This window comes from Protopterus annectens, chromosome 12.part0 (genome assembly GCF_019279795.1).
Source record: "Protopterus annectens isolate FY-2018-M chromosome 12.part0, PAN1.0, whole genome shotgun sequence".
NCBI classification, from domain to species: Eukaryota; Metazoa; Chordata; order Ceratodontiformes; family Protopteridae; genus Protopterus; species Protopterus annectens.
This window is the reverse complement of record NC_056746.1, coordinates 509,446,285-509,469,925: the sequence shown is the minus strand read 5'-3', so window position 1 is coordinate 509,469,925 and position 23,641 is coordinate 509,446,285. Positions and strand designations below refer to the sequence as shown.

Here is a 23,641-nt window from a genome sequence, read left to right as displayed (position 1 = left end):
CCCAACCTGCAGGCTGTCAGCCTGGCTCTTTGGGCGATAGAATCTAATTCCTTTCAGACACTAATTTACAGTGGACATGCTTCAGGTACTCCAGAAATTGAGAAAGCGTACCACTAGAAAATCTGATATCTCCAATTAGAAAAGATTTTCAGTATGGTGTCACAAGAAGAATGAAGATCCCTATCGAGTGGGTATACCTACTATTCTGACATACATGTATGAGTTACTCAAAAGTGGTCTGGCCTGTTTCTCCATCAAGGCTCATGTGTCTACCATTTCTGCTTGCTTACCTTTAAATCCACCATTGCTCTGTGGAATTGATGTCACACGCTTTTTAAAAGGCATCCTTCACCTGAATCCTACTAGAAAGGCTATCCCACCTCCCTGGCATCTGAACTTTGTTTTGGAAAAACCTATTTGCCACCTTAACCAGTAGCTTTATCTTCACTAAAATTCTGTACCTGGAAAATGGTCCTAGGAACTGGTTGCACTTACTGCCAAAAAAATGTTTGAGTTGCAAGCCCTGTTGGCAGGCCCATTCTCTTATGTGTTATAATGACAGGGTTTCTTAAGGGCTAACTCTTCCTTTATGTCAAAAGTGGTAAATGAGCTGTCACTGAACCAGTCTATCCACTTGCCAACTTTTTTCCTGTAAGCCACAAAACAGACGTGAGAGCCTCCTCCACTGTGTGGATGTACATAGGCAGCTAAGACTCTACTTGGAAAAAACAAAACAATTCAGAAAGATTGAACAACTCTTTGTTTCCTTCCAAGAGGGTCGTGAATCAGGTAATATTGTATCTACCCTTTTCCTTGACTTATCCAAAGCTTTTGATACTATCTCCCATCATTTACTTCTTTCTTAACTCTCTCTTCTCAACCTGTCTCCCTGTTCTATCACTTGGTTTCCATTTACCTCTCAAACAGGTATCACACCATCAAGTGGAAAAATTGCATCTCCTCTTTCCTTCTTACTCTGACAGGAGTACCACAAGGCTGTATTCTGGGTCCCTTACTATTTAATATTTTTATTAATAACTTCCAGCACTGTATACCAAATGCTAAACTTGTCCAATATGCAGATGACTCAACCATCATCTGTTCTAATAAATCCATGACTAATCTCATGCAAGTTAGTCAAAATGCCTTTACTAGTACTGAGTCTTGGTTGTTGAACAGTCACCTCTCAATCCATCTAAAACTAAAATCATGATATTCACTCCATCAAGAAACACTAAAATTGACAAGAACTCCTTCTTGATAGTCACCCAAAACAATGCCGCCATCAAAATAGTTCCCCATACTAAGCTACTTGGTGTTATTATTGATGAACACTTAAAGTTCGACATTCATCTACAAACTAATGTCAAGAAAACCCATCAAATGCTTGGAATGTTGTATCGGCATAATAGGTTTCTCATCCCTTTAACTAAATATACCCTTGCTGTTACTTACCTCCGTCCCTCTCATGTGTATGGAGTCCCTCTCCTTACTAACCTTCAGTCCTCTCTAAAAGCAAAACTTGTATCTTGCTACAATAAAATCTCTAAGTTTGCTACTGGTTCCAAATCCTCATCTCACCACTGTGATTCCCTACACTCCTTAAAATGGCTGGAACTTCCTAACTATCTCTTTTATATTCAGCTTTGCACTGTACATAAACTCTTCTTTAATCCCTCTTACTTTCCCTCCCTCTCTTGTATCTTCAACCTTCAACTTCCTGGAAAATCACTCAGATCTAAAAATCAAAATCTCCTTCAAGTGTATAAACCCATACGTAGTCCAGGACAACTTTTATTGCCATTTTCCCTAACACGCTAATGGAACTCTCCTTCACCACACATCCAAACTTTTCAGAATCACTCTAGTTTTAAGACTTTGCTTCATTCCTACCTCTCATCTAACTGAGAATGCTCCTGCTCTCACCCTGCCTAACTTGTATCTATTATTTCTACTTTCTGTTAGACTTTCTTTCATATATTCTGCCTAACACTTTCAAGCTTTTTGACCTTCCTTATTTACATTTCATTTAAGGTAGTTCTATACATTGACCTTCAGAAGGCCAATTTATTCCATGTAATCCTAGAATGCTTTGTTATGGTATATGCTACATAATGCTTTGATCTGAAGTAGTTTACTTCATTTGATCTTCAACCTGTGGAATACAGTCCCATATTGGATCCAAGCCGGCAACTTCACAAGCATCTGCTCCGAGCTCCAAGCTCCTCCCCTATCCATAATACACCACCACCACCACCTCCTTCCTTCCCTCAGATCTCGTTTGCTGCGGCTATCGCTTGCATTGTGGTCTCTGAGCTTCGGTGTTGTGAGTAGTGATTTGAAGCTTCTAGTTTAAATTTAATAGTTTTTTGTGTGTGTGGGTTTAGTAGTGTAGGTTTTTCCTCCTTTTTCCTACCCCCTCGCTGGTGTGTCGCATTAGAAAAGTTTGTTGTTAATTAGTTAGAGTTTCCCTCCCCCCCTCAGATCTCTGTGCGCACGTGTGTGTATCTTGAGCGTGTGGTGGGTTGGTGTGAGGCCTTCTGTCTCTGTTTTTTTTGGGATGGCTGATCAGCCAAAACAAGTATTTAGAAAGTGCGCAGAGTGTGGCCATAAACTGTCGACGGCCACACTCTGTGTGTCGTTTGCTTAGGTGTAGCCCATCTTTCTTTGGGCTATATTATTTGTGCAGGCTTTAATCTGTGAGCCCTAAAAGATCATAGGGCAAAACTAGTAATGAAGGGTCTCCTTCCTGCTACGGAGGCGGCTGCCTCCACTACCTCTTCGGTCACGGCTGTGACTGCTTCTTCCGTGCCCTCCCTCTCCACCTCTCCCTAAAATGATGTTGAGATTTATTAGTACACAAATACAGATGGGAGTCTTTCCATCCCCCTCTCCCTCTGGAGGGGGGAGCTCGCTTCCCTTCTTTACACCTATTTCTCCTTCTCCGATCCGACCTCCGGTTTCAGAGTATCTAGATCCGAGGCTTCGGACTCAGGGGGCCGGCGCCAATGGTACCTGTTACCTCGACACCGGCAGTTCCTTGGAGCGAGTCAGACCTGACTAGCTCAGATCCAAGTGGCTCTCGGAGATGTAGCCTGGGCATCAGATCTGAGGGGATGGAATTTTTCCCATCCACGCCGACTTTGTCAGATCACGGCCATCTCCTCAGCGCTCCGTCCCCTTCAAGCCCAGCTCCAATCCCCTCATCGGATCCGGGGAGAGCAGTTCCCTTACTGGCATCCCAAGAAGCTCGTTCATCCTCTGCGTTCAAAGTGGTGGAAAGGGTTCTCTCCAGTGGATCGAGACCCCTGATTATCTCTTCGGATTCCGCCCCAACTCCCTCTGCTTTGGGTGTGACTCCCATCATTTTACCGCAGAGACAGCCCATGCTTGAGGATCCCCAGACGGTTCCCCTTGAGGAACATCAGGTGGTTTGCAAGCCCGCTCTGGAGAGCCCCACCGGAGAGGTTTCTTACAAGCATATGTGCAAAAGGAAGCACTTGGACTCCTCTCTAGAGTCCCTCACTGAGGACACCGATTTGGAGGAAGGGGAAGGCTCCCCCAGATCACTTCCTGAAGAGGTCTCCTTTGGAGACATCATGGAACTGTTGCACCAGCGGGGAGGTTAGTCAGCCTCAAAACCTTCCTCGGATGAGTTGGTGTTCCTGGAGGCCTTCAGCACGGGCGCATCTACTTCCTGGGTGTCCCCCGACACCCCCCCCCCGCAGATCTCTTAGTGGACTTGGTTACCTTGTGGGCTTGGAAGGAACCGGAGACCATGGAGCCAATTCCAAAGTGCCCGGATAAAATTTTAAGCCCCCCTGCGGACAGACCTGCCTAGAATAAAGGGTCCCGGTAAATGCTGTGGTGGTAGTAGCCGCCACCAAGAAGGAACTAGCACAGGAGAGTTCCTCGATCCACCCCCCCCGACCAAGAGTCTAGGATGATGGATCACCTAGGGAAGCGGGTGTATGTGTCGGCAACCTTTCCTATAAGGATGCTGAGCTACCTGACCCATGTTACATGACTACAGCATGACCTGATTAAGGAACTAGCTGAGTCGCCCCTAAAGTCCATGTCGCAGGAGGACAGGCGTACGTTCTCTGCGAGGATGGCCATCTTGAAAGTGGTCTCTAATACATCCATGCGCCTCCTCTTGCACGTTACCAAGGGAGCAGCTAGGGCAGCTGGGTCCGTCTTTGCCATGAGGCGTCATGCCTGGCTCAAATTGTGTCAATTCACAAAACCCTTCAAGGAGTCTTTTGCAAATTCCCCTTATGATGGCTCTTCCCTATTAGGAAAGACCATCAGTGACAGAGTGAGAAGAACGGGAAGACACTGTTTGCTATCGGGATCCACTTCTTGAACCCTCAAAGATCCTTTTCTCAGACTCAGCGAGGGCAAAAGAAGATGTGGTTCCGGAAGTCTCAGTATTCCTGGGACACTCAGGGCTCTTCTTCCCCTAGAGGCAGAGGGGGATCAGACAGACGCTGGCCCAGAGGCAGAGGGGGGGGGCGAGGAAATTTGGGTCTCAAGAACTTTTCTTAGACAGGCCCGCGCACCAGCCCTGAGGGGTTGCCCGATTGCTCTGCTCTGGAGGCAGGTGGGGGTCACCTGTCATTGTACCTGACGGCATGAGAGTCCATGTCATCAGACCATTGGGTGCTTCAGATAATATCCAGAGGTTATTCAATCCCATTTGTGGTTCCTCCCACTCCACCCAAACACCTACCAGATGTACCACCCATGCAAAGGTAGGCAGCAGCACTAGAGTTAATCAAGCTGCTAAAGAAGCGAGCCATCAAACCCGTCCCCCGAGATCAGTCCGGATCGGACATCTATTCCAGGTTCTTTTGGTGCCAAAAAAGACGGGGGACTTGAGGCCCATTCTGGACCTGTCAACCCTGAACCTGTCAGTTGCCAAAGAGAAGCTCCGGATGCTCACATTACAGTCCATCCTGCCTTACCTGCAAGAGAGCGACTGGATGTGCTCGATAGACCTCCAGGATGCTTACTATCACATAAAGCTGCTCAGAAGCTCCAGGAGGTTCCTCTGCTTCTGGCTAGGGGCCAATCATTACCAGGTTTTGAGCCCTACCCTTTGGTCTCACCACAGCCCCCAGGGTGTTCAAGGTAATGGCGGTGGTAGCGGCTCACCTGAAGCTTCAGGGAATCCAGGTCTACCCTTACTTGGACGATTGGCTCCTTGTTACTCCCACCAAGTGTCTACTTTGCCAGACTAGAGACTGTTTCCTGTGTCTTGCACACCATATAGGAATTACAGTCAACACAGCCAAATCTCTCCTAAACCCTGTCCAGGTTGTAGAATACATAGGAGCTCAGACAGACACTTTGCAAACAAAAGTCTTCCTGACCTCGGAGAGAATTCGAAGCTTACGGATGCATGTTGCCTTCATCTATCAATCCCATCTCCCTTCAGCAGAGTTGGTTTTATGGGCTCTAGGTTCTATGGCAGCAGTGATCATGCTTCTACCATGTGCTCGTTTACATATGCGAGTACTACAGCGGACTCTAGCGGTGCAGAGGTCTATGTTGGATCTTCCATTGACACATCCAGTACACATAAGCAAAGTCTGCAGGTTGTCTCTCTTCTGGTGGATGCATTCTTCGGAAATACTAGAAGGACAACCTTTTGTCACAGCTCCTGCCCAAACCACAGTGACCATGGACCAGTTTGCATATCAGTGTTCTAGAGATGAGGGCGGTCCTTTTAGTGTTGCAGGTGCCTTTCTCCCTCTAGAAACTATTGCAATTCAGACAACATGACGATGGTCTGGTACATCAACAAACAGGGAGGGACCAGATCCTACCCCTCTGTCGCAAAGCTATGAGAGTTTGGGAATGGGCGATCTCCACCACTCATTTTCTAATAGCAACGCACATTCTGGGATGGTCCAACATACTGGCAGACAAACTAAGCCGGACTATTCTGATACCTTACGAGTGGTCTCTGAATCCTTTAGTAGCAGAGCAGATCTTTCTAGTGTGGGGTCGGCCTTGCTACGTTCTGTTCGCATCTCCTTCCAATGCAAAGTGCAGCGAGTTCTTAGCTCTGAGCCCTCCACCGGGGGAATCCCCCCGAGACGCTCTAGTTCATGCTTGGCCTCCCAGACTTCTTTATGCTTACCCTCCTTTACCTCTTATTCCAAAGTTCCTCCAGAAGGCACATTGACTGGGGAGCAAAGTGATCCTCATTGCCCCGTTTTGGCCTCACCAGGTATGGTTTCCCTTCATCTGGTCTCATCTTTTAGCTCCTCCTTGGATCTTGGATCCCCTTCCAGATCTCATCTCTCACCCCTTGAGGGTCCCTTGTCCGAACCTGGACAGTCTGAAGCTCACGGTTTGGCTGCTCCAGTTCCCTTAATTGCTAGGACTCCCAGTTTGTCTTCTTTGGTAAAGACTATTCTGATGGCAGCCCATAAATCGTCCACCAGGAAGATTTACCATAGCTAATGGAAGGGCTTTAGGCCCTTTCATGGCTCCAATTCCGGCTATCCTTGACATTTTTCAACAAGGGGCTAGCTCTTCTACAGTGAAAGTTCAGCTAGCTGCCATTTCTAATTTCCACATTGGTGAGAACATGGCTTCTTTGGCTTCTTCCAGATTGTGCAAAGCTTTTATCAAAGGTACATTTCTCTTGCGTCCTTTGGTCAAAGATCCAACTCCCCCTTGGGACCTTACTATGGTATTGCAAGCTCTGGTTGCCCCCCCCCCTTTTGAACTCACGGCAACTGCAGATCTTAAATTTCTGTCTTTGAAGACAACCTTCCTAGTGGCCATCACCGTGGCTAAGAGGATCTCAGAACTTCAGGCATTGTCTGTCAAGGTTCCATATATGGTTTTCCATAAGGTTAGGGTTTCTCTTTGTACCAATCCCTCCTTTCTTCCAAAAGTGGCATCTGAGATCAATATCAATCAGACTATCTATTTACCTGTTTTCTTTCCAAATTTCAAAAATAAAGCTTAATACAAGTTGCATTTGTTAGATGTTCATAGACAACTACGTTTCTATTTACACGGGACCAAACCCTTTCGCAAATCTGACTAGTTGTTTGTGTCCTTCTCTAAACCTTTTTTGAGCAAACCCATTTCCAAGGTGACCATTGCTAGATGGATTTCTCTCTGCATCCTTCAGATTTACAAGGACAAAGGCTTGTCTCCGGGTCAGGTTAGAGCTCATTCCACAAGGTCCATGGCTACTTTCGTGACCTTTTGGTCTAGTGTATCCTTAGATGACATTTGTTCTGCGGCTACTTGGTCCTCATCTCATACCTTTATTTCTCACTATAAATTGGATTTGATATCTAGAGGGTGAGCATCCAATGGCTCCGCGGTGCTCCGGAATATCCTTCCATGAGAACCACCTAAGTGTTTAGTAGCTAGGGACTCTGTCCCACAGGTTGAAGATAAAATGAAGTAAACTACTTCAGATAAAGAAGTTATGTACTCACCATAACATTCCATCTGAGTAGTTCTACTTTATTTGTCTTCAACCGTCCCTCCCTCCGTCCCCTGGCCTTACCATCTTGGCATGTAGCAGAGCACACTTTAGTGGCTTTGGTCTATGTTTCAGGTGGTAGCACAAGTTGTGTGCGGTAAGTTATATTGGGTCGGGTTGTGCGGTTTAGGGTGCAGCAAACTCGATCTGAGGGAAGGAAGGTGGTGGTGGTGGTGTATTATGGGTAGGGGGAGGAGCTTGGAGCTCAGAGCAGATGCCTGTGAAGTTGCTGGCTCGGATCCGATATGGATCTGTATTCCACAGGTTGAAGACAAATGAAGTAGAACTACTCGGGTGGAAACATTATGGTGAGTACATAACTTTTTTATTATTATTTCTTTGTCAATCTATTTGTTTTTCATCTTGCAATATTTGTATTGTTATTCACTGTTGTAATACTGTATGTGGAGTTTTTCTCCCCGGGCCTCCATTGAAAAAGGGTTATTTTTGGCCCAATGGACTTTCCCGGTCAACAAACTGCAAATAAACAAACAAACATAGTGCAGTTGTGTAAGAACAGTAAATGCCCTACTTCTCACTGTTACAATATTGCTTCCCTCCTTTCTTACCCCATCATTTTTCTGTTCCTGTGCTGAGTGGACCAAGATGGGAAGTTAGCTTCCATCATCTTAGTTTGACTTTTTTTTCATACTTGGTGCACTTAGGCTGTCCTCCTGGGGCAAGATAGTTTGGAGGATGTCAAGCCGATATATCCACTTATGTAACCCTACACCCATGGGCTGAGGACATCACTGGACGCGGTTTGTTAAGAAGGTTTTTGGCTTTGGTACACTGGCTAGACATTGTTACTCTTGACAGGATATCCCACAAGCACTGGAATACTGCAGCAGTTATTAGCAGGACATCTACGGTTATGGTAAATTCTTACATGGCTGAACTTTTTCATTACACTTCTGTAGTGCACTCATGTACACAGGATACCAGCTGCTTGTCCACTGACTGCACTCTTGCACGTTTATTTTTGGTAACATAATGTCCTGACTTCCACAGGGGCATACCAGCATCTTTGTTTGTCCCTAATATACTGTCTTCAGAAGGTCATGCATTTCAGAGTGGGATATACACAAGGGTCCTTCTTCAGTATTCACAGAGGACTTTCTCCTGTTTTTCTACCCATTTGGAAAATAGAAACTAACAGCATAAGTTTCCACACATTTTAAAAGTCATACTCATTCAAATGCACTGTCTCATATATTTTATGCTGTAAACAGAATGCTTTCATTCTTTGCTGGAGGGGGGGTGTTGTTATTTTACTAACCCTTCACTCAGGCATGCCATTACTATTAGGCAGTTTGTTTTACTCTGTATCTGTCTATAGCTACTAAGTCCATTCCCAGAGGCATGTTCATAGATTAGTACTAGGTAAACTGCCCTTGTGGGCTATTTTAAGCCTAGAGAATTACCCCGTGTGAGAATCAAACCCTGCACCTTGTGTCTGTAAGGTAAATACCTTAACCATTATACCAACCTACCACCTGTCACAGACAAAATTATAGCCTTTTTGTTGCATTGATCAGTTAAATTAAATAGTCTGTCTATAGTTCAGTGTTTTTGTTTCAAAAGCTATTTGCTTAATATAGAGTTAAATGATCTTCAGTGATGGCAAACTTCAGGCCTTTGAATGTTACATAATATGTCTTACTTTTAGGTTGTATGATTTATCTAGCTGGAGGAGAGTTTCCAGATGGCTCTGCTAGCAGGGAGATGTGGCGATATGATCCGTGTCTTGATTCTTGGCAAGAAATGGCTCCAATGAATGTTGCACGATCAGAACTAGGTATTTCCTTCTCTTAAGACAATGATTCTGTGTCTGTTTTGTAGAGTTGTTAAAGTTTTTGCATTAGGTATCCTGTTTTTAAGTTTTGATCAGAAATTGTGATTAATCTGCAGTTTAAATGAATCGTTTTCAGACTTCTTTCTTAAACAGATTATCCATGTTCAGAAAAAAAAGTCAGAATTTTTAAACTGGATTGAGCTAGAAATCTTGGTTGTAGTGTTAATATTTTTTTATTCTGCTTTTTAATTTGCTTCCACTCATTACTGTATATGTAAATAGGTCTATGTTATCCTTAACTCCATGGATTTTTAATGCATAGGGTTGCCCTGCTTTTGTCCTTTGAAATCCTCAATTTCAGGCACAGTCAATGCTTAATTTTGTGAAACCATCATATTTTTCATAGCTGGCACAGATGTGGGAGGGAGAAGGCAGTCTTTTATTTTGTCAGTTCAGCAGGATAATCATTGTAGGTCAAATGATATCTCATAGCCAGTCAAATATTTTTGTTTCTATTCCTCTACAGTGATTTTTCTTCCCTAATAAAATTTCCATGGTCAAAAGTTGCTCAAAGCTCCCATAAAATAGGTGATTCGCCAAAGAACAAAAGGTGATGTGAATGATAATTTTTGTGCCTCTTTTGCTAGCCCGGTAAAGCTCTGACCACAACCCAGATGACGTGAGTTCAAGTAGCAGCTCAGGCGATTTGATGGTGCTCTCACAGAGAGTGGGTGGTGTCTGTGTTAAAAGAGGAGGGGAGAGGTTTCATGGTTAACTATGTCTGCTGCTTCAGTGTTGTGATATGATAGTGTCAGAAAGTAGGAGCTGGTCAGTGAGGAATGTGCACTGTGGCTACTCAAGCCAGTGGTACATCTGAATGGGTATTCCTTACTGCCAGTGAATGACCGGACCTGTGTACCATTAGAAGGGCTAGATGGCTGGCAGGCAGAAGGGAGAAAAAAATAAATTAAAAAAAAAATAATTTTTGTGCCTCTTTTCTATACTGAAGCTAAAAAGTGGAGAGTCATCATACCATTTGGGTTATGTCCCACATTATCTGTATCTTCTGTGTCTTTAATTTCAAAAGCAGCATCCGTCTTCCCTGTAGAGATGAATGCAGCCTCAGGCTTCAGCGCACTGACATAGATATGCACGTGGTTCACTTTTGTACCCTACATTTATGCATGTATTCTTCTGATGTTCATCGTGTTTCACTGTTGCAGTCATTACAATTGAGTTATCCTGCTGGCAGGCTACCCACAGTCGGCCCGAGTTCAAAAGTCTAGGTCCGGCATCGGTTGCTGTCGCCTCCTCCCTGACGTCAGTGCGCCAGGGGTATAAACGATGCAGCCGGCGCCATTTTCTTCAGTCTTTCTTGCTGTGCGGTGCCCGAAGCAAAAGCAGTTCGCAAGTGCCGGTTGGCCGACTCCTGAGATTTTCAAATTCGAATTTCAGAGCCGAAGTGTTCATTAAAGCTAAGTACCCCATTGGGGAAACTTTTTTCTTGCTCCAGACCGATGTCAGAAAAAGTTAATAATTGTATTTCTTGTGGGAAGCAAATACCTCATAAGGATTTTCATTCTTACTGTATTCCTTGCCTAGGCCCTGACCAGGACGTTGCTAGTTGTCGATTTTGTGCTAGATTTAACCAACGCACTATTAAGCGTCGGTGTGATTTTGCATTTCATTACTTTGGCAGAAGATTCAATTATATAATGCCGTTGGAACAGCCGACTACCGGAGTTTATAAAAAGCGCAAAGAAAAAGAAAAGGACAGGCATCCGAGGTCCAAAACCGACGACGAGGCTTCTGTTAGGCCTGTCGCCGGTTCTCAGTGAGGTGCTTTTGCAGCCCCTGACGCTCGCTACCTCAGAGCCACAGGCCGCTTCCGACTCCCACGTGGAGTTGACTAGGCCACTGGAAACTCAAGGTATTGGACACTCGGAAACTATTCCCTCCGATGAGTCTGGAGCCGCTGAGCAGGCATCGGCTTCTGAGAGTGTTTTCAGACCTACACAGTTATATGTAAAACCAACTTCAGCTTCAAAGGCAAAGACTAAAGCAGCTCTAAAGACAAAGAAACAAGTACAGCATTCTCCTGGACAGGCCTCCATGCCTAAAAAACAGATGCTTAAAATGGCTGAAGACCTAATTACTTTGATCAGGGGTTCCCATCCCCCTCCTGATAAGAGGCCTAGGCAAGAGATAGAATATGAATCTTCAGATCAGGTTTCCATTTCCTCTGATTCCTCTTCTGAACAGGAATATTCCCTTCCTCCCTATGAGGATTCTGATGCGGAAGAATCTATGCCTTCAGCTTCTCCTCCTGAGGATTATTCTTTTGAGGAGACCCTGCATACTATGAGGGAGCATTTCCACTGGGAGAGCCAAGATTACTCTGAATCCAAGAAAAGGCTCAGATACTTTCTTTTATTACCTCAGCACAGGCCCCTTGCTATTCCTCCTGTTTTAGACAGTGTAGATGATGTATTTTCAGGGTCCGGTCTGTCTCCTGACTCTTTACCACCAGCTGTTGTTAAGCCAGATAGATACTGCAGGGTTCTTGATTCACATAAATTTCTTTACAAAAACCCTGCTGCTGACCCAGAAACTATTTCTCAGGGTCCCAAGGGGGTCAAAGCTTCCACTGCAAAAAACCCTATCCCCTCTGATAGGGATTCAAGGGCCCTGGACAGATGGGGGAAAAAGATTTATACTTCTGCTACCTTGGCGGTAAGAGCTTTAAATTGTCAGTTTCATATGCCTAAATATCAGCAATATCTTATGTCACTGCTTAAACAGAAAATGTTGGCAAATTCAGAATGTGCAGAAAACAAAGAAATGCAGGATTTATTGCATGCAGCTGAACAAGTGGGAAAGCATACTTTGCAATGTGGTTTTGACTCTCTAGAGGCCTCCTGCAGGGCCGCAGTTACAGGTTCTGTCATTAGGAGGCATGCTTGGTTAAAAGAACAGAATCTGCCCTATCATGTTAAAGCAAAACTATTAGATGCTCCCTTACGACATGATACCTTGTTTGTTGTTAAATCAGAAGAGGTGTTGAAGAAAATGGAGGACAAAGCTAAATCTATGCAAACAGTGAAGGATTTCTTACAGGTACAGCCTCCCAGATTTAATAGGAACTGGCCTACAAAGAATTGGTCCTTTCCAGTGTCAGACAGGCCACAAAGAGGCAGCTACAGACGCCCCAGAGGCAGATCACAGCCCCAAGGCTCATACAGGCCTAAACAATGGGGTGCTTCTACCTCCAAAAGTGGAGAGGAAAAATCACAGCCATACAGGAAACGAGTCTCAATGACTTCCCCCTGCCAGCACCAAGCACTTTTCTTCTGGCAGCTCCTTTGGGGGGGAAACTAGCACTTTTTTCACAAAATTGGCACATGATCACCCGGGACAAATTGGTCTTAAATATCATATATCAAGGCTACAGGTTCCACTTTCACACCCTGCCAAGGCCAAACGGTATGCCAGACCTGCCACGCAGTCAATGGGCAGAGGTACAAAAACAAGTTTCATCTCTCATGGACATGAGAGCCATTCAGCAAGTATCACAGCAAGAGCAGGGACAAGGATTTTACTCAAGGCTATTTTTGGTACCCAGAAAGGACAAAGCCTGGAGACCAATACTGGACCTGTCTATCCTAAACACATACCTGGATATTCCAAAATTCAAAATGTTAATTCTGCAGCAGCTTCTGCCCATGCTGGGCAAGAAAGCTTGGCTTGTGACTTTAGACCTAAAAGAGGCATACCTGCATGTCCCAATCAGACAATCATGCAGAAGATACCTCAGATTTATAGCTGGCTCAATGCACTACCAATTCTCTGCACTGCCCTTTGGCTTATCTACTGTGCCCAGGGTCTTCACAAAATGCCTGGCACCAGTAATTGCATTTTGCAGACAAAGAGGAATACAAATATATTCTTACTTGGACGACTGCCTTATTCAAGTAGAGAACAAGGACATCCTACTACAGCATCTGGCGTTTGTAAAAAGATTACTTACAGGTCTAGGGTACTCAGTAAATGAAAAAAAATCAAAACTTGTACCCTCTCAAGAGATAATATTCCTGGGTGCAAGCTTAAATACAACCACCCAGATGGCTTATCTCATGCCAGACAAACACTGACAACTGACTACTTATTTCAAAATGTTGGCAACAAAGACCCAGTTATCTGCAAGAAAAATTCTGCAGGCTTTGGGCTTCATGGCATCCTGCATACTACTAATTCCATATGCATATGAGGAAACTTCAGTGGTATCTAAAAAGTGTTTGGACTCAACATTGCCACAGCCTGGAAACAATAATTACCCTCATTCCCTGCCTGCAACAGGAGTTTCGATGGTGGGCAAAAGCCTGTCACCTCAACACGGGACAGCCATTCACCTTACCCACAGCCAGGCAGACATCGACAACAGATGCATCAGATTATGCCTGGGGGGCCCATATGGCAGAAAGATGTATTCAGGGCACATGGTCCGCAAGTCAAATGCATCTACATATCAATCAAAAAGAGATGCTAGCTGTTTAGAATGCCCTGACGGCCTTCAAGGATATGCTTCATCCAGGACAACTACTGATAAAGATGGACAATACTACAGTCATGTGGTACATAAACAAGCAGGAGGGCACGCATTCCTACTCCCTCTGCAGACTAGCCATGAACTTGTGGGACACAGCACTGACTTACCAAGTACATCTGCAAGCACAATTCCTGCCAGGAAGGTTAAATACTCTGGCAGACGAACTAAGCAGAAACCTAATGGATTCCCACAAGTGGAAATTGGATCCACAAGTCTTCAGCATGATAACAAGGAACTGGGGGTGCCCCAGACATAGACATTGCCTCCCCTCACAACTGCCAACTACAGAGATTCTGCACAAGGACTTATCACAAGCAAGCATGGAAAGTGGATGCTCTATCTTTCAGCTGGAAAAACCTAACAGTATATGCCTTTCCTCCTCTGCCTCTCCTCCCCAAGGTACTCCTCAAGGTCAGACAAGAGAAGCCAAAAATGATACTGATTGCCCCAGACTGGCCCCGCCAGCACTGGCACCCAATCCTAAAGAGCTTGTCTCAATGCCCAGCTTGGACATTACCTCAAATTCCTCATTTATTGACCCAACAAGACAGTATGATACTGCACAGCCAACTCAGGACCTTAAACCTGGCAGCATGGCGAATAATGTAGCCATTCAAGACACACTTCTCTCTAAAGCAGTGATGGATGTTATTTTGGAGGCCCGGAGGCCTAGCACCAGAAAATCTTATGCAGAAAAATGGAAGAGATTCTGTGCTTGGAACCAGGCACAAGATATTGACACGACTGTTCCAAATATTCCTCAGATTTTGCAATACTTAACTGAGATGCTGGATAAAGGCCTTTCCTTTTCATCAATTAAAATTCTTCCCGCTGCCATTTCAGCTCATTACAATACAGAACCACCTATTTTTTCTCATCCATTACTAAGGCAGTACCTCAGCGGGGCCAAAAACATAAGACCTCCAAGGAGAGCACCAATACCTGCATGGGACCTCAACTATGTCTTGGAAAAAGTCACACTGACTCCGTTTGAGCCAGCCTCTGCAGCTGATATAAAATTCTTATCCTGGAAAACAGCTCTGCTCCTAGCAATTACCTCCGCTAGACGAGTCTCAGAGTTACAGGCACTCATGGCTGTGGAACCTTTTATCATTTTCCATTCTGACAGGGTTTCTCTAAGGACAAACCCTACATTTATCCCTAAGGTAGTGTCCAGTGTGGCCCTTAACCAAATAATTAATTTGCCTACTTTTTATCTAAACCCACAGAATAAGGGTGAGAGACTTCTGCATTCTTTGGACATTCACAGGCAGCTACGCTTCTACTTGGACAGAACCGAAGCTTTCAGAAAGATGGAACAACTTCTAGTGGCATATGCTGCAGGATCACAAGGAAAGCCTATCTCAAAACAGACTATTTCAAAGTGGATAAGCCACTGCATTCATTTCTGCTATTCACAGCATGGCAAATCAGTGCCTAAGGGCATTAGGCCACATTCAACCAGAGCAGCAGCCACTTCAGCAGCCTTCCTCAGAGGAGTACCAACCAAAGACATCTTAGAGGCTGCAACTTGGAGTTCAGTGCATACTTTTACAAAGCACTATCACTTACCTCTCTAAGTCCAGGGCAGGCTTTGCCACTGCAATTTTGCAGGGCCTGATAGCCTCTCCTAATCCTATTTAGCACCAGCCTCCCAGCCTTAGCTTTGGGATTCAACCCAATTGTAATGACTGCAACAGTGAAACACGATGAACATAGTACAGTTGTGTACCTGCCATAAATGTAGATGTTCGAGTGTATTCACTGTTGAAGTCCAGGTTACCCTCCCACCATCCCCCTTTTTACCTTGCTGGGACTTATCTGTACTTCTCTATTCTATACAACCTATGTGGTGTATTTGCTTGTAGATGAAGGAAAAGTTGATTTTTGTATATGCATGCTTATTGGCATAATTTAGCCTACCATTTTAGGGGCACCTGACATCTGGGGCAAGAAAAACTGAAGAAAATGGCGTTGGCTGCATCTTTTATACCCCTTGCTCACTGACGTCAGGGAGGAGGCGACAGCAACCGACGCCGGACCTAGACTTTGGAACTCGGGCCGACTGCAAGTAGCCTGCCAGCAGGATAACCCAATTGTAATGACTGCAACAGTGAATACACTCGAACATCTACATTTATGGTAGGTACACAACTGTACTTTCTTTTTACCATTTTTCACATATTTCCCACTCACTAGAGAAACAGTTTTACATATTAACAGAAGCAGCATTATTTTAATATCTTGAGTCCTTCCTCAAGTCTTCACAAGCAATAATCTTGCTTTGAACCATTTGTAGATGAAGGTGTTCCTCACCCAAGACAAGCCAGAAAGCTAAGCAGGCAGCAATCACAGGAAGGCAGTTTTTGCTGGCCCTGAGTTCCATGCCTTCATGCATATGTCCAGGTCTCGATGCCAAACATCAGATAAGGAAACTTTGAACTTCCAAGAATGTATGGGAACAGTTCAGGGATTCCTTGAAAAAAAGTGATTCCAATAATGGAAGCTGGATTTTCATGATGGATGGACTCCAGGAACCATTCCTCAGGTATGCAGCTGCCTCTTCCTCTTTTAAAGCAAAAGGTAACAATAGATCTACCTAAAGAGAATTCATTCTTTGCTAACCATCAGGACTTGGTGCACCATGCATGCTCTCAGCTTGACAGATACTTTTCATGGCTACATTTGCACCTCACCTTCCCATGATACTCTGTATCCCTCTTCCCCATTTTCCAATTTCTTCCCATAACGTAATGTGTTCACTTGAATTCAAACAGCCTTGGCTACAAATAAAACTTACTTCAAACTCATGATCTAACATCCTCTAATCTCTAAACAAGAAGAGTTACTTTTACAGAGGGATGGGATGTATTCTGGTCATGTGGCGGTATTCCTGGCTGCACCTTAACACTTTCATAGAGGACATTCGGTTGGCATTTATGTATGTATGCACACTTCAAGGCTCCTTTGCTGTTTGATCCTGAAATTGGCCAACATTTCTAGGGCATGAAGGAAAAAGAGCAATCAGTTTTGATCATTCACTGGAGTGACATTTTATTCTTCTCAGCCTTCCTTTTCCAGGACAAGGGAAACAGAAAAAGCCTTTCTTCCCCTTCATCCCCTCAGACCCTCCAGCAAAAAGGAGTTGGTTCTACTCAGTCCTAGGCACCAGGTCTCAGCAACATCACTGGCTCAATTGGCACAGATCATAGCAGTTACAAGGATTGTGCTGCCCCAAAGGGAGTACACCACTCATCACTGCTTCTGCACCCCTACTAGAGGCATTTGGGGGGCTTGCCCACCTGTCCTACTCTGGAGACTGTAGCGGGAACAAGTGTCCCTCCATTTTCCCACATGGAAGGCCATCAACATGTTAAGTGGATAGGGAACATCATATCTAGAGACTGTATCATTCCTTTATCTTTTTTAGACCCATTTACACTCATTTTCACTTTCTGACATTTCACCTCATTAGAAGGGTGTGACCAGAATAGAGGTTTTTCACTTCCTTAAGAAAAAAAGGCAATCCAAAAGTTTCCACCAGACCAGAAAGGGTCTAAATACTTTTCAGGGTTCTGTTTCGTTCAAAGAAAGTGTAGGTCTAAAGACTGATTTTTAGATTTCAGCAGCCATTTACCAGATGTAAAGTTCAGGATGGCCACAACATAGTGTATCCTTCCATGTCTTTTGGAGGGAGACTGGATGTGTTGTTTGGCTCTTTTGGACATATAAGTGCATGTCAGAATTGCCAAGGAGTTCTGGAGGTTCCTACATTTTAGGGTCAGAAACAGTCAGTTTCAGTTCAGGATCCTTTTTGTCTCACCACAATCTATGTGGTATTCATAACTGCATGACTGCATTGACAGTCTACCATAGATTGTCTGGAACAGAAATTTATCCTTTGACTCCTAGCAGTCCCACTCAAGAGTCATGGTTTCAAGCAAGAGAAACCCTACTCTGTTTGTTCCAGTGCTTTGGGATTACAATGAGCACAACCAAGTCCCAAATGGAGCTGTCATAGGCACTAAACTTTATAGAGTGCCACTTGGGCAATGACCTTTATAGAGAGACATTTGGATACACTATCAAGCAAAAGCCAGACCGGCAGACAGGACAGAATTTCCATTCTTGAGTGTCAAGTTAGACAGCAACTTTCAGCAAAAATGGATTTGCAAGTCATTGTCTCTAGGTGTTATGACTTATGGCATTGACCATCTTTTGACCAATTGCAGATGAAGGATGTTTATTATATTGATCACTGCTGCAGCAGCCTTAGCTGTATGGGTTATATCCTGCAAAGGATATAACAGCTGGACAACTTCCAAAGCTTCTGGGCACCTTCCACTTGCCCAAACCATTAATCAGTGTGGTCCGAGTTCACCAAAAAGACAGGTTTGGGTGCCAAGCCTTTCACCACTTTCCTGCTGTTAAAGAAAGCACAGGCTTTTGAGAATCTGTACTCTGCTTGGACTGTTCCTTTGTTGGGTGGGTAAGTTCTCTTTGGGGAAAAAAAACTTCCATATTAAAAATGTTTTGTTCTATTGTACTTTCTTACTTAAGAAAATTATTTTTAAGGCAGGAGTCTGTGTCTTAAATGGATGTCCTGACACTCTTAAACAGGAGTACACTTTTTTCCTGCCAGCTTAAAAGTGATTTAAAGTAGTTGAAAAACATTTTTTTCTGTGGAGAAATTGTGTTCATTTTACTTTGTGGGGCTGGCAATGTGCTTTTTACATGAAAAAAGTAACTTTTAAAGACTAAATTTTTACTGGCTTATGCTTCATGTTTTCCCTAGGAAAGAGGCACCAATTTTGGCTTGACTATGGAGCAAGCAACCAGTCCCATGGTTGGTCCTTCTTCCATTCACAAAAAGAAAATGTTAAGCAAACCTTTTCCACCATAGCAGGCTAGATGTTTGCCTTAGCCACTGGTGGGTGACTCTGCTGTGACGAAAAATGGTTCCTCAGACCACTCCTCTTTTACCCTGGATCCCTCTGGTATAGCATCTGCGGTCACTTTGGACTGGGGGTTAGTCATGTCTTCTGTGGCTGTTGAGGTCCCATCACTGGCAAGGGAGAGCCACTCTTTTTGGTCCTGGTAGAGGGGACAGGGAAGACTTCCCTGTTTGGTCAGAATGTTGTGCCCATCCTTGGGGAAGAAGCTGTTGCTGCCATTAATAACAATGTTGGCCCCATTTTTCCTTGTGAAAAAGAAGCAGAAAAATAAACATGTATCTATTGCTCCACAAATTTCCTTTGACAGGTGTAGATAGAGTAGTAGTATTCAGGCTATTGGTCCTTTTTATAAGGTGGCTTCTGGTAAAAGAAAGTGGGACGCCACTTTTCCTGAAGAGATTCAAGATTCTGAATCTGGATGTGAAGATGAAAAGACAGATGCAGGGTTTTCTTTTCAGTTTTCTGATTCAGACTGAAGAAGAGAGTACTGATTCTGATTCTCCCCTCGTCTCTTTTTCTGAGACTATTTCCAAAATGTGTCAGTGTTCTCAGCTGGAGAACAGTGACGATGTTCATTGTGTTTCACTGTTGCAGTCATTACACTTGGGTTATCCTGCTAGCAGGCTACCCGCAGTTGGCCTGAATTCGAAAGTCCTGGTCCGGCGTCGGTTGCTATCGCCTCTTCCCTGACGTTAGCGCTCCAGGGATATATAAGATGCAGCCGACGCCATTTTCTTCAGTCTTTCTTGCCGCGCGGTGCCCGAAGCAAAAGCAGTTCGCAAGTGCCGGTTGGCCGACTCCTGAGATTTTCAAAATTGAATTTCAGAAACGAAGTCTTCAATAAAGCTAAGTACCCCATTGGGGAAACCTTTTCTTGCTCCAGACCGATGTCAGTAAAAGTTAACAATTGTATTTCTTGTGGGAAGCAAATACCTCATAAGGACTTTCACTCTTACTGTATTCCTTGCCTAGGCCCTGACCACGACATTGCTAGTTGTTGGTTTTGTGCTAGATTCAACCAACGTACTATTAAGCGTCTGTTTGATTTTGCTTTACATTACTTTGGCCGAAGGTTTAACTACATAATGCCGTCGGAACAACCGACGACCGGAATTCATAAAAAATGCAAAGACAAAGAAAAGGACAGGCATCCGAGGTCCAAAACCGACGACGCCTCTTCTAGGCCAGTCGCCGGTTCTCAGTGAGGCGCTTTCGCAGCCCCTGGCACCCGCTACCTCAGAGCCACAGGCCGCTTCCGACTCCCACGTGGAGACAACTAGGCCTCTGGAAACTCAAGGTATTGGGCCTACGGAAACTATTCCCTCAGATGGGTCCAGAGCCGCTGAGCAGGCATCAGCTTCTGAGGGTGTTTTCAGACCTACTCAGCTTACTATCAAGTCCACTTCAGCAGCCAAGGCAAAGTCTAAAACACCATTAAAGACAAAGAAACAAGTACAGCATTCTCCTGGACAGTCATCTATGCCAAAGAAACAGATGCTTAAAATGGCCGAGGACCTAATTACTTTGATCAGGGGTTCCCATCCCCCTCCTGATAAAAGGCCTAGGCAAGACACTGACTATGACTCCTCTGACCAGGTTTCTATTTCCTCTGATTCCTCTTTAGAGCAGGGATATTCTCTTCCTCCCCATGAGGACTCTGATGCTGAAGAATCTATCCCTTCAGCCCCTCCTCCTGAGGATTACTCTTTTGGGGAAACCTTGCACACCATGAGGGAGCATTTCCATTGGGAGAGCCAGGATTATTCAGAATCCAAGAAAAGGCTCAGAGACTTTCTTTTACTGCCTCAGCACAGGCCTCTTGCTATCCCCCCGTACTAGATATTGTTGATGATGTTTTTTTCTGAATCTAGTTTGTCTCCTGATTCTTTACCCCCTGCACCAGTCAAGCCAGATAGGTACTACAGGGTCCCAGACTCTCATAAATTTCTTTATAAAAACCCTGCTGCTGACCCAGAAACAATTTCTCAGGGTCCCAAAGGGGTCAAGGCTTCCACTGCAAAAATCCCTGATCCTTTTGATAGGGATTCTAGAGCACTGGATAGATGGGGGATAAAAGTTTACACTTCTGCTACTTTAGCTGTAAGGGCTTTAAACTGCCAGTTTCACATGCTTAAATATCAACAATACCTAATGTCTTTGTTAAAACAGAAAATGCCTGCAAGCTCAGAATGTCATGACAGTAAGGAAATGCAGGATCTGTTGCATGCAGCTGAACAAGTGGGAAAGCATACTCTGCAATGTGGTTTTGATTCATTATAGGCTTCTTGCAGAGCCGCAGTTACAGGTTCTGTCATTCGAAGGCATGCTTGGTTAAAAGAACAAAGTTTACCTGATCATGTTAAAGCAAAATTATTGGATGCTCCATTACAGCATGATACTTTGTTAGGTGTTAAGGTAGAAGAGGTGTTAAAGAAAATGGAGGATAAAGCAAAATCAATGCAGTCAGTAAAGGATTTCTTACAGGTTCATCCACCTAGATTTAGCAGGAACTGGCCTTCTAAAAATTGGTCCTTTCCAGTGTCAGACAGGCCACAAAGAGGCAGATACAGACGCCCAAGAGGCAGATCTCAGCCCCCAGGCTCATACAGACCTAAACAGTGGGGTGCTTCAGCCCCCAAAGGCGGAGAAGACAAATCACAACCTTATAGGAAACAGTCCCAATGACTTCCCTCTACAAATGCCAAGCACTTACCTTTTGACAGCACCCTTAGGGGAAAACTAGCACTTTTCTCACAAAATTGGCACATGATCACACAGGACAAATGGGTACTGAATATTGTTTCTCAGGGTTACAGGTTCCACTTTCACACCCTACCAAGGTCAAAAGGTATGCCAGACCTGCCACAAAATCAATGGGCAGAGGCACAAAAACAAATATCTGCTCTCATGGTCATGAGAGCTATTCAAAAAGTACCACAGCAAGAACAGGGACAAGGATTTTACTCAAGACGTTTCTTGGTACTCAGAAAGGACAAAGCCTGGAGACCAATACTGGACCTGTCAATTTTAAATACTTTCCTGGATGTTCCAAAATTCAAAATGTTGACACTGCAGCAACTTCTACCCATGCTGGGCAAGAAGGCTTGGCTAGTTACTTTGGACCTAAAAGAGGCATACCTGCATGTCCCAATCAGACAATCTTGCAGAAGATACCTTAGATTCATAGCTGGCTCAATGCATTACCAATTCTCTGCACTGCCCTTTGGCTTATCTACTGTGCCCAGGGTCTTCACAAAATGCCTGGCATCAGTAATCGCTTTTTGCAGACAAAAAGGAATTCAAATATATCCCTACTTGGACGACTGCCTTATTCAAGCAGAGAGCAAGGACATTCTACTAAAGCATCTGGCGTTTGTAAAAAGATTACTAATTTTCCTAGGGTATCAGTAAATGAAAAGAAATCAAAACTAGTGCCCTCACAAGAGATAATATTCCTGGGTGCAAGCTTAAATACAACTGCCCAGATGGCTTATCTCATGCCAGACAAACAAAGGCAACTGACTCATTACTTTCAAATGATGGCAACAAAGACCCAGCTAGCTGCAAGGAAAATCCTGCAGGCTTTGGGCTTCATGGCATCCTGCATTCTGCTAATTCCATATGCAAGACTGCATACGAGGAAGCTACAATGCTATCTAAAAAGTGTTTGGACTCAACATTGCCACAGCCTGGAAACAATAATAACTCTTATTCCTTGCCTGCAACAGGAGTTTCAGTGGTGGGCACTGGCCTGTCACCACAACAAGAGGCAGCCTTTCACTTTACCCACAGCCAGGCAGACATTGACAACAGATGCATCGGATTATGCCTGGGGGGCACACATGGCAGGAAAATGTATTCAGGGCACGTGGCCGCGGACCAAATGCATCTTCACATCAATCAAAAAGAGATGCTAGCTGTACAGAATGCCCTGACAGCCTTCAAGGATCTACTACATCCAGGACAACTATTACTAAAGACAGACAATACTACAGTTATGTGGTACATAAACAAGCAAGGGGGCACACATTCCTACCCCCTCTGCAGGCAAGCCATGACTTTGTGGAACACAGCACTGACCTATCAAGTACATCTGCAAGCACAATTCCTGCCAGGAAAGAAAAATACTCTGGCAGACGAACTAAGCAGAAACCTCATGGACCCTCACGAGTGGAAACTAAATCCACAGGTCTTCAGCATGATAACAAGGAAATGGGGATGTCCAGACATAGATCTTTTTGTCTCCCCTCACAACTGCCAACTACAGAGATTCTGCACAAGGACTTATCACTCACAAGCATGGAAAGTGGATGCTCTATCATTCAGCTGGAAAACCCTAACAGTTTATGCCTTTCCACCACTGCCTCTCCTTCCCAAGGTGCTCCTAAAAGTCAGACAAGAGGAGCCAAAAATGATTCTGATTGCCCCCAGATTGGCCACGCCAGCATTGGTACCCAATCCTAAAGAGCTTGTCTCAAGGCCCAGCCTGGACTTTACCTCAAGTTCCTCATCTTCTGACTCAACAAAACAATCAGATCCTGCTGAGCCAACTCAGAACCTTAAATCTGGCTGCATAGCAGATACTATAGCCATTCAGAACACACCTCTCTCTAAAGCTGTTATGGATGTAATTTTGGAAGCCAGGAGGCCCAGCACCAGGAAATCTTATGCAGAAAAATGGAAGATATTCTGTGCTTGGAACCAGGCACAAGGATTTGAACCACTTGTTCCAAATATTCCTCAGATTTTACAATACCTAACTGAGA

General features: G+C 44.4%; 1 protein-coding gene across 2 annotated transcripts in view; it reads left to right on the top strand.

Moving 5' to 3' along the window:
- The window catches only part of LOC122816680 (kelch-like protein 20), a 745,290-nt gene that overhangs the window by 274,929 nt on the left and 446,720 nt on the right, over positions 1–23,641 (top strand). For both annotated transcript variants that reach the window (XM_044089646.1, XM_044089647.1), the window contains exon 5: positions 9,189–9,317. In XM_044089646.1, coding sequence (XP_043945581.1) covers positions 9,189–9,317 — 129 coding nt within the window. The remainder of the gene's footprint in view (positions 1–9,188; positions 9,318–23,641) is intronic.